Source organism: Haplochromis burtoni, unplaced genomic scaffold (assembly GCF_018398535.1).
Source record: "Haplochromis burtoni strain Fernald_Lab_line unplaced genomic scaffold, NCSU_Asbu1 Contig_19, whole genome shotgun sequence".
NCBI lineage: Eukaryota > Metazoa > Chordata > Actinopteri > Cichliformes > Cichlidae > Haplochromis > Haplochromis burtoni.
In genome coordinates, this window is record NW_024582380.1 from 686,942 (window position 1) to 698,877 (window position 11,936).

The following is an 11,936-nucleotide window of genomic DNA, read 5'->3' on the forward strand; positions in this document are numbered from 1 at the left end:
GTTCTGCTCTGCTTTTAGGAAAGATACACTTCATTAAAGCCATTTCATTTAGGTCTTTTTTTAAAAAAAAAAACAGTTTTGCTTTTTTTACGCCTGACACGTAAGTTTGTCGTCATGACCTTTATTGTGAAAGCCAGACCCGGAAGTCCTAGCGCCGTGGACATTTTAGCTAGCTTGGTGCTATTGCGAAAAGCACACGATCACTTCTGAAGGACGGAAAGAAACACAGCCGCTGGCCGGAGCACTTTTCCTTCTTTTGTAGCGTTTCGGCGCGATAAGATTACATTAACAGGTAAGCTACGAGCTGTGAATCCACGGCTGGATGATACCCGCTGTGTTTTATGGCCTGTTGTCGTTTCAGGCCGTATTGCTTGCGTACAAGCCGAGCTGCTCGCTTTTCACAGGGATACATCACGTATGGCGCTCTTTACTTCGAAACGGTTCGCAAAGACCCGCGCCTGTCATGATAATTTCCCACATTTAAAGGGAAATATTCGCAGTTTTTCGACTTCCAGTGAAATAATAATGTCGAAGAGTCACATTTTCCTGCAACCGACCTTTATTTCTCTGCATGAAAAGGCCTTGGGAGGAACATTTCGCGGCGCTGAGATGTTCGTAGTAAAAATGTTTTCAGTTATAACTAGTTTGGTGGAGAAAGAGTCACACACCCCCTTTAATTCAAAAGTTTGTGGGAGCAATTTCAGTCGCTTCTTATGTTTCGCCCCTTCTCGTCAAAAATCCCCCCACAACTATCGTCTTGTAGTGCAAGATTGTGATGTGAGAGCGATTCAGAGAGCAGCAGATGTTGAAATATAGTCTTTTTGGTGTTATTTGCTCGGCCAGTATTGTGTGTTTGCACGCTGAGCTCTGTTGCTGGAGCCGCCGCAGTGAAATCCTGGCCCTGCTGTCATGGCTGTAATGGCTCTATCAAGGCGTCGCAGCGCACTGCTATTGTGATTCTTTTTCTTTCTTTCTCTAATATCTACATAAAATCACCCAGTTTCGTTTGTGGATTGATTATATCTTTTAAGTTTTCCTTTGCTTTTTGGGTTATTTTCCTTTAAAGAATGTGTGCAGAGCACTATGACAGCGGACTATGTGAGAATAACAGCACGCGTTTGGGGGTTTGATCCACCTATGCACTCTGAAGAATACACTAACGGATTTGTTTGAATTTTAATAAAATTTAGATTAATACATAAATAAGATGTGCATTTAAAATTTAGCTGGCATTGAATCAAAAACAATATGAAACTTGAAATCATTCAAACTCCAGGTAATGCCTGTGTACTAACTAGTCATCACAAATAAAACTGCTATGGAGGACATTATAATTAAAAGTACTCCGGGTTGCATCAGATGTGCTCCACCAGCTTCTGCTGATTTCCCTTCCTTTTTAATCTTATCTAGGCTTTGGATGACTGGTAAAGGTTCCCTGTATCCTCACAATATGGCCTTCAGCCATGACACTTTACAACAGGATTTTATATTTGACTGCCTTCTTCACACAAAAACTGTAGGTGGTTGTTACTTTTTTTCCCTCTCCATTCAGCATCTAGGAAAAAAAACCCCACATGCTCTGTTAGAATAAACTTTATGAGATTCTGAAGTTGGAAAAACTGAAGTGAAATTGGAAATCCCCCCCCCCCTCCCCCCCTCCATGTGTGATCCATTCCTGGCTTTGCCAAGCAGCACTTAAAGCAGGCACGAGCTGCTCTGTTGTGACTTTCCCCCTCTGTTTTGAAGTTACTTGTCTGCGAGTAGTTGAAAGTTTTTGTTTGCAGCTGTTTCTGGAAAAGAGTTTCTCGTGGCTCCTTTCCAAAGCAACTTACGTGTTATTTCACTTAAGTGAGGGCGTGGGGTTGGGGGTGTGTGAGTCCAAGAACGTGGTTTATGCTTAAATATCCAAACTGTAAGTGATGTTTCTATTCATCACTCACTCTTTGCCTACGTTGGCGGTGAGTATCTACTGTCTTGTAGTTTCTAGTTTATGAGCGGTGATTAAACTCCATGTAGACCAATGCATCATAGTGAACATTTCCTTTGATTCCATCCCTGCTAAAAGAGTCTACAAGCTTTTGCAAGTGAAATTTATCTTGTTTTTCTTACTTTTTTTTCCCCCTTTTTTAAATTAGATTCACAAACAAAAAAGCCTTTGGCCATGTCAGGACAGAGGAAAGGAGCCGCAGCAGCAGCACGGCTACCCAAATGTGCCTTCTGCAGAACCAACCGGGACAAGGAGTGTGGGCAGCTGCTGATGTCTGACAGCCAGAAGGTGGCAGCCCACCATAAGTGCATGGTGAGGAAGCCGCGTTGTTCTCAGTTTTTCAGCCCGGGATCCGTCATCCAAGCTGCCTACTTTGCAGCCCTCTGCCACATGAGCAGAATAGTGAACAGCTCACGTCTGTTTTTGTTTTTATTTCTTCATGCAGTTGTGAAATGAAATGATTCTTCTTCCATAAATGATCTAATGCCTTTGTGGAAAACTGTACATCAGCAATAGTTAAGAGAAATAATCCCAGAGATGTTCTGTATATCAAATTCATTCTTATATTAATGCTACGTAAATAAATTTCTCATTATTTTATTTCTTCTTTTTCTGTCCTCTTCAGCTTTTCTCTTCAGCCCTCGTCACATCACATTCAGACAGTGAAAACATTGGAGGATTTTCCATTGAGGATGTGAAAAAAGAGATCAAGAGGGGAAATAAACTGGTGAGTACCTACTGTTGTGCTCAGGTCAGCAGACAGGCTGCATCCATGGGTTAGCACCGCTGCCAAATTAGTGTTAAAGGCCCAAATTTTCAGTTCAGAGACTGTTTAGCATCTGAAAGCAGTCGTGGAATCATTCAAGGGAATGACCCTGAGCGCATTTCTCTTTGAGGAAATTGCACATCTGTGGCTGTACAATGCCTGCTTCTAAGTAATAGTTACTAATGCCAAAATGTACTCATAGTTTTTACTGCTTTTGCTATAATCATCATCATCATTATAATAATGGTGTCTCACCTTTTAAGCTGTGTGTGTGTGTTTATGTAACTATGCAAGTTTGCTACAGAGGACTGGGGTTGATACCAGCTACTATTATTACATTATATCCTCTTTCTTGGCATCTTTAAGTGGGAAATGTCAGCTGTTCTCATCCAATAAAAGATCTAAAGCTGCTGGTTCTTCTTGCCTCAATCTGACATACTGTTAAATAAAAAGATGGCTTTTCCAGGATGCTTTCAAAACTGGTTGTGTGTGTGTCAGTGTGCCACTGAATGCTAATGGGATGCACTGCAGTGGTCTGTAAGTGTGTGCTTGCACTATTCTGTATTTCCTGTATATAAGTGTGAGAGGGGTGTCACACTGAAATGCAGCTTATTTCAAAATGAGAATTGATCTGCAGAGCTGTGCATTAATAAGTTGCACATGTTGTATTTGACTTATTTAATAATTGTTTTTGTTACATCATCACTTAGTAAAGAGTAAAAAATGTAGCCTTTAAAGTTGTGCGTTTGCAAACATTTTAATTTGTTTCCCAAACCTTTCTGCAGATTGTCACTGATTCATCTTTTGGATATTATGTCGATGAATCGGCTCATATTTCTGCCTATAAAACGTTAAATCCCTTCCTTTAAAAGGCAGGTCCTATTTGACCAGTAACTACACGTTTGGTGTATGATCATAAACAACAAAGCATCCTTACATTTTGGGGAAAAAATAATTAAAAATATTCATCAGTTTTTAAAGATAACGCTCTCTGATCAGTTCAGTGTTCATCTACAGACGGTATGTTATCAGCCGCTCTAAGCTTCCTGTGCTGGTTTTCTTTTAAATTGTATCACATTGTTTTCTTTTTGGTTTAACCTTCCCTGCTGATTTTAATTTGTTCTTCTCTTGAATCAATCAGCGGTGTCCCACTGGGACATGTTTTTAATATTTTCATATGACACACCAGACCCATAATACTTGGAGCGATCATTTCTCAGATCCACGTATGAATGCGTTACTAATGGATGACTGTTTTGAATCAGCGTACAAAATAATGTCGCTGCATCTGCTGTTGTTGTAGATGTGTTCTTCTTGTCACCGACCGGGTGCGACCATCGGCTGCGATGTGAAGACGTGCCGGAGGACGTATCACTATTACTGTGCTGTTAAGGACAAAGCCCAGATCAAAGAGAATCCCTCGCAAGGGATTTACCTGTAAGACTCTTACATTTGGATTCTGCTGAGCATTACTGTACAATAAACAGTCATACACCCAGGCATTTATTAACTATAGCTGCACAGCTGGTCATTAATCTCAACCATTTGTCACTCATATTCAGTCCTGGCGTCTTTTAACTGAACTGTTTTATTTCTGATTGTAGCGTTTACTGCCGCAAACACAGGGATGCTTCCCAGGATGGCATTCAAGGTAAAGTTTACTTTAACATCAGTTACACTGCTACTACTTAACCACAAGCCTGTGACATTTATCATTGAACCTGTGCAACAACAGCCATTGTTAGCAGTATTCTGATTTAAAACTGTAATCTGTTTTATTGTCAAAACACTTCCACTTGCATGTGTCTTTGTGTTGTTGTGAAGCTGAAATTTGTGGAACCCGATTCATTTCTTTGTCATTAGATGAAGAGGGAGCTGTGGCCGAGGATTCAGATTCGTCGCCTCCACAAAGCAGGGGCAGGGGAAGGTTCGAGAAGGGGAGAGCCAAGGCGGGATCTCGCGGCCAGTCAGAAGACACACGCTCTACCTCGTCACAGGCTGCAGATGAGGAGAGCTCCTCTCACGTACGGCAGCGCTCAGAGTCCATAAAACAATACGAGATTCCCTTGAATGGTGTCTGTGCTGGGTGTGAATTTTAGCTGATGTGCCCTTTTTGTTTATTTAGCGGGACAGGTCACCTCTCCGGACCAGCCCTGGAGACAGCGGCCAGCGCTGCGGCTTTTGCCATGCTGGTGAGGAAGAGAATGAAACAAGAGGCATGCTTCATACGGATAACTCCAAAAAAGTGGCCGCACACTACAAGTGCATGGTGAGAATTCCCGTTCGGAGGGTAATCTGTGGATGTGGTTTTAAAGTACCGCCGGCCTGCATTTAATCTCGGATCTGTTTCAGCTTTTTTCATCGGGGACGGTACAGCTGACCACCACGTCACGGGCCGAATTTGGAAACTTTGATGTGAAAACTGTCATCCAGGAAATCAAAAGAGGCAAAAGAATGGTGGGGACACGAAACAAATAGCAGTTTAAAGTTTTGCATCTAAAATTCGTTCTGACAGAGTTGTGGATTGTGTTGGGTTTTTCCCCCCCAGAAATGCACGCTGTGTACTCAGTTGGGTGCTACCATTGGGTGTGAAATCAAAGCATGTGTGAAGACCTACCACTACCACTGCGGCCTGCAGGACAAAGCCAAGTATATTGAAAACATGGCGCGTGGCATTTACAAGTGAGCAAAACTTCTCTATCTTATCTTCTGTTTTTGTGTCCTAAACTGCTTAATTATATATTTATTGCACAGTTGTGGTCTCATTATAGTGACAGTAATTGTTAACACACAATTACTTGTTTTTATGTGTGATCATCAAGAGCATTGCAATTATTTTGTAACTCAGTTACTGACGTGAATACTGGATCACAAAGATAATTAATGGTTGTCTCAGTGATGTGCAGGGATTTGAATGAGAACACCTTCTGGTATATATTATGTTTATCGTAATCCCGGCCCCAATTTTGTGATCACGACTATGGAAGTGAGGTAGAAAAATTGTGCTCTTAAGACTTTTTATTAATTTTTTAGTGTTGTCACAAAGCATCGAGTGTATCGTGAAAGGAGAATTCCTTCCTTGCTTATTTCTCCTTAAAGTGTTTTTGTTGCTCGTTCAGTACAAGTGTGTGTTTCAGGAAGATGCATCTTTTGATCCAGCAGGATGCACACAGTCACCTCTTTCACGATGTTCAGTACATACCCGATGGTCTGCCAGACGGAGTGCCTTGATAGTTGTGTTAGGGTCAATTTGAGGAGCAACAAGCCACGACAGTCAGCTGCTGGCAGGCTGCCCCGGTTCTGCAATGCAGTTAGCAAAGCGGCTGTTGCCAGGTGGCTAATTTCTGAGTTTGTTATCAGTCAGCCTGGAAAACAAAATGTTAATATGATTCATTACAGTTTTTTTGGAGCTCATGCAGGTTGTTCTGATAAACACCATTCACATGCTGTTTTGAATGACTCCTCATTTTTCTCCTCTCCAGCAGAGGTGAAGAGTGCAGTGTTAGCATGACGGAGGTTGCAAACCATTAAACACTAAAGACTTAAGGCTAAAATACAGCAACATGGTCCTTTTTTAAGGTTTGATAAATGGTGTGCATGGTTTGCAGCTGAGATTGCTACATTATATGGACCAAAGCACTGCTCTATCTACACATTACACCTACAGGAGCTGCTATGAAGCTCCCAGTGTTTGTGTCCACAGTGTTTGTGATGATGTTAATGCGAGAGGAAGTTTGGAGCTCTGCAGTAATGAAATCAGCATAGTGTTGGCGGCGTGTTCAGCACTCACTCTGTGGTTTTCCACTTTCCTGAGTTATTCATCACTTAAAAAAACAAACACATTTCCATAACTTACAAACACTGTTTGTGTTTTTGTTTTTTAAGGCTATACTGTAAGAACCACAGTGGCAATGAGGAGAGAGATGAAGAGGATGAGGAACGAGAGAATCGCAGTAGAGAGAGGGCAGCAATCCACCACGCAGGAACACCAACACAAGTGAATGGCAACTAAGTAGGTAACTGCTCCTCTGGTTGTGCACAAAGAATTAGTGTAAAAATGTCCGATTGCCATCATTAACCAAACTTTCCTTATGATTTTTGCTTTTTAGGGTGGGTTCAGTTTTAACAGGTTTGGCCCAGTCGGTGTGACGTAGGAAGAAAACCCGAAGAGCGCAAGACCTCGGAGAGAGATTCTTTTTCTTTTCTTTTTTTTCCTTTCTTTATACTAAACCTTAGCCTACTCACAAAGTTGTGGTCTACAAGCTCCCAAAGTGTTTCGCGTGGACAGGATGCCCCCAGTGTGCACCAGATGTCTTCTTCATGAAACCCTTTTTTTAAGAGTTGAACAGGATGACCGGTGGTACTCGGCAGTGCACTGGACTGCAAAAGCATCATAACAAGCCAAGACTTCCCCAAGTTTCAGCTATTGAACCAATTTTGAAAACTACATGTTAATGTCGGGGAAAAGAGATGATGAACTGATCTTCTGATTGTCACTCACTGCCCATGTTGCCACAAATGACATGACCCACACTTGTTGAACGTCAAAGCGTTGTTTCCTCTTCCCTAGCTTCTAAAGGACTCACTTTTAAGAGGGGTCTGTTTGTTACTAGTGTCGATGACGTTGTGCAGTTTGATTACTTTGTTTCTGTAATCGCGTCTTAAGAATACTCTTTTCATGTTAGCCTTTCTTTCTTGATATGTAATATTTTGCTACTGTATTATCATCATGAGTACTTTTGAATATCTGGATTTCAGACAGTCACAATTACAAGTTTTGCCAGCATGCACTTGGATTTTCCCACTGTTAAAGGTGGCATTTTTTTTATTTAGCTGCTAAAGGGCCAAGTAGAGCCCTTTAGAGGAGTTGGCTTGACTTTGTTTGATGTACTGTTACTTGTATCTCTACAAATGTATCCATGAATGATTGGAATAGAAAATATTTTTATTTTACACTTTTACTGAGTGAATCGAGTTTTTGTTTTAAAAGTGAGTCTTAAGGGTAGTAGAGACTAGAAGCCCTACACGTGGCCTGTTAGAGTATTAAAAGTGAGGGTTTTCCTCTCTTATTATTTACCAAACAAGCAACGAGAAAAAAGGAAAAAACAAAAACAGGAAAAAAAACAAAAACAACCCAGAAAGGAGGCAAGAGAAATACAAAAGTGAGTTTTAAAAGTTTAAATGTGACACGCTAGCTGTGAGAACATGCAGGTACAGTCAGGCCTGTATGTTGTTACAGAGTGATGCAACATTTGTTGCTTTAGCTATTTGCCAAAAACGCTGTATTGATGTGCACTCTTTTTCAAAAGGCCAAAAGTTATTGTACTGTTGATTCAAAGCTGTTCCACAGACAGGAGTAGACTGTCCCCTGATTACATAGGTTAGGCTGCTGAAAGGGCTGTTGTATTTGGAGTTGTTTCTGGGATCAACATGAGCTGAAAAAGTTGTCAGTGCAAGTGAAATATAGCCATCACTATGCTACAATAGCCTATTACTCACAGGCCAACAGGTACACCTGTTCGACTGCTCAACATAAATATCTAAATCACCAATCACAGGCAGTAACTTTGCCAGTGTATTTAGGCATGCCAACGTGGTTGAGACAATCTGCTGATGTTCAAACTAATTATCAGAAGAAAAGTGATTAAAGTGACTTGAAACATGGTGTGGTTCTCAGTGCCAGACAGGCTGATCCGAGTATTTTCAAAATCTGCTCATTTATTGGGACTTTCTCACACAAGCATCTCTCAGGTTTACAGTGAATAGGACATAAAAGGGGAAGAAGAGTCAGTTCTCTTGGCAAAAATGCTGTGTTGATGCAAGAGGTCAGACTACTTTGAGCTGATTGCAGATGTGCTACAGCAGCAGAAGCCCACACCAGCTAAGAACACAAATCTGACGTTACATTTCACATGGACTCGCCAAAATTGGACTGAAGTTTGGAAAAATGTTGCCTGATCTGATGAGTTGATTTCTGCTGTGACGATCTGTTGGAAGGGTCCGAGTTTAGTGTAACCAACATGAATTCATCCTGCCTTGTAACAGCGGTTCAGGGTAGGGGTGTAACAATGTGGGCATCTTAGTACCAACTGAGCATCATTTAAATGCCACAGCCCACCTTACTATTATTGCAGACCTTGTGCATCTCTTTATGAGCACAGTGTAGCCTTTTTCTGATGGCTGTTTCCAGCAGGATATTACACCGTGTCACAAAACTCAAAGCTTTAACTGGTTTCTTGAACATGAAAATTAGCTCACTGTAGGCAAATGGCCTCCATAGCAGTCAGATATCAATCCAGTAGAGCACCTTTGTGGTGTGATGGGACAGAGATTCACACCATTCAGAGATTCACCACTGACAAATTTGCAGCAGCAGTGTTGTCGTCATGTCAACATGGACCAAAATCTCTCAAGAAATGTTTCCAGCAGCTTGTTGAATCTTGTTGAAGAACCCAGTAATGAGTGATTACAAGATCATTTCCATGGAAAATAAAAACCCCTGATAGGAAGCCAAGTAAAGAACGGTGTCTACGAGGAAAGTGTATCATAAAGAGAGACTGCCATGAGTGGAAATCCACAGTGTTCGCCACAAGTTACAAACAAATCATCAGTCTGAGGATTAGAAAAGCCAGATTAAACTTGGCTAAAAAACAACAACTAAAGACGCCCAAACAGCTCTGAAACAGCACAAATGAAACTCAAATCAGCCTGTAAGGGAATGGACAGAGAAATGATGGCAGTGTGAGGAATGAGCATGATGGCTTCTAAAGGATTGGGTCCGTGGTGTTTATTGATGATCTGACAGAAGTTAGAAGCAGCCTGATCAGTTCTGAGCTGTCTGCTCAAATATAGACAAATTCAGCAAAGGTTATTGGGCAGTAGTTTGCAGAAAAGATGGACAGTGACTTAAAATATCATGAAAAAGGAACACAAGTATTTCTGCAATGAATCTCAGCCCAATCCAGCTGTAGTTCACTTGAAACTAAACGCTGAAACAAACAACTGAACACAGCTTCAGTAAAGGCTGCACACGTTCTTTGATGGTGGTCATAATTTCCAGACACTGCTGATTGAGGACTGTGGTAAATGTAATACGTTTTAGCCAAAGGCTATGTTTCCAATGCATCTCAGTTCCTTCATTGGAAAATCTATTACGTTCGCGTACAGAGCCAAAGTCACGTCACCCTCCATATACCATCAGACATAACTGTATGAAAAATGAACACAGTTGTATTCTCTCAGTTTGTGGCTGTACTACTTTACTATAAGATCTAATTAATTCAGAAGAACAGTCATGTACACTTGTTCCTAAGAAAATCATTGATGGGTCTTTAATAAACTGAGTTGTAGTATTATAGTGAAAGTCAACAAGTGACTATAGGATTTCTTCCATCATTGTGACAAAATGACCACGGAAAGAAACGGTTTTAATATGTCTGTAATTCTCAACTACTTCCCACTTACATTTTGACCTGTCATTATATTCTTATATACAGAATTTTAGGGTGTGCAGACATCGTGACTTACACATAAAAACAGGTTTCACAATAATGTAACACAACAATGGGTGTTTTGTTCGGTTGTCACCATAAATCACAACAGTACACCAGTGGGGCTTAGTGCACAATACTGTGACTTCAGTTCACTGAATTCAGCCTGTTTCATTTCATGTGCTTATTGTGGGACAGTGCCAAAGTCTATGTGACATATATCAGGTATATAGGGCTACTGTTTTTGCAGCTACTATTCAAAAGAAATGACTGGACTTTGTCTTTGTGTAGTGAAAGGACATCAAACAGTACTTCCAGAGTGTCACTGCCTGCAAGCAGACTAGAGACTTCAAACTGTCTTGGCATTACTATACTGCATGGATTATAATATTATGCAAACGCTGGAGCAAGAAATAGACATTATTTTACTTGTCATAAGGCTAATGCAGGTGCTTATTTTCCCTAGTCTATATTTACACAATGTAAAAAAAACCCCTAACATTCAAATCCAAAGCTTGTGGATGTCATTTTAAATCCAACCTGGGTATAAGATTAGTAACCATATCCATAGGCTTTAGTGTTTTAAATTTCTATTTCTTTAAATGCAGAATTGTGAAGACCTCAAAGTTCTCTCTAAATCCCAGAACAACTTTTCTTTTTTTTAGGAAAAATAATTTTCATAACAAATTTAAATAAACGTAATCCATACAGGAATCAGAGAGTTAAAACATTTTTTTCAAACCTTCTTCATCATCATCATCAACTTTATTTATAAAGCACTTTAAAACAACCACAGCTGACACAAAGTGTTGTACATTGGAACTGTAAAATAAAATTACATGAGATATAAATAAAAACCAAATAAAAGAAGAGTGAAATCGTTAATTAAATAACTACTTCAATTAAAAGAGAAACTAAGTCTCACTGAGGTTAAAAGCCAAGGAATAAAAGTGGGTTTTAAGACGTGATTTAAAAGTGGACAGTGAAGGGGCCTCTCTAACATGCATGGGCAAATTATTCCATAATTTTGGAGCCACAATAGAGAAGGCCCTGTCCCCTCTGAGCTTCCTCCTGGATCTCGGTACCTCCAGGAGCAGCTGGTCAGCTGACCTGAGAGACCGACAGGGTATGTGGGGATGAAGAAGCTCAGAGAGGTAAGGCGGGGCAAGACTGTGAAGGCATTTAAAAACAAACATAAGAATTTTAAAATTAACTCTAAAAGACACAGGCAGCCAGTGCAGAGAGGCTAGCACGGGGGTTATATGCTCTCTTTTTCGAGTTCCTGTTAGGAGTCGTGCAGCCGCATTTTGAACCAGCTGCAGACGTGAGAGCAATGACTGACTGACCCCCACATAAAGTGAGTTACAGTAGTCCAGGCGGGAAGAAATAAAAGCATGGATCACTGTTTCAAGGTGCTGCCTCGAAAGAAAAGATTTTACTCTTGCCAGTCGCCTTAAATGATAAAAACTGGACTTCACCACTGCTCTGATTTGGTTGTCCAATTTAAAATCACTGTCCAACTTAAAACCAAGGTCAGTAACAACAGGTTTAAAATAGACTTCCAGGAGTCCCAAATCTACAGAGGACGACTCGCAAGGACCACTGGGTCCAAACACCAACACTTCTGTTTTCTTTTAATTAAAATTTAAAAAGTTTAGAGCCAACCAAGCTTTAATGTCATCTAGACATGTCA

At 40.7% G+C, this 11,936-nt stretch overlaps 1 protein-coding gene across 2 annotated transcripts; it reads left to right on the forward strand.

The window, feature by feature from the left end:
- The first annotated feature begins 142 nt into the window (after nucleotides 1-142).
- phf6 (PHD finger protein 6) lies at nucleotides 143-7,714 on the forward strand. 2 transcript variants are annotated; one of them, XM_042218442.1, is made up of 11 exons: nucleotides 143-292; nucleotides 2,136-2,299; nucleotides 2,613-2,714; nucleotides 4,057-4,190; nucleotides 4,358-4,404; nucleotides 4,617-4,777; nucleotides 4,879-5,022; nucleotides 5,106-5,210; nucleotides 5,302-5,435; nucleotides 6,639-6,769; nucleotides 6,863-7,714. In XM_042218442.1, exons 2-10 carry the CDS (start codon nucleotides 2,162-2,164, stop codon nucleotides 6,763-6,765), a joined length of 1,092 nt encoding a protein of 363 aa, XP_042074376.1. In that variant the 5' UTR covers nucleotides 143-292; nucleotides 2,136-2,161; the 3' UTR covers nucleotides 6,766-6,769; nucleotides 6,863-7,714. The 2 variants fall into 2 exon arrangements, with proteins under 2 accessions (XP_042074376.1, XP_005916660.1); XM_005916598.2 differs by having other exon boundaries at nucleotides 6,639-6,765.
- Nucleotides 7,715-11,936: the final 4,222 nt, after the last annotated feature.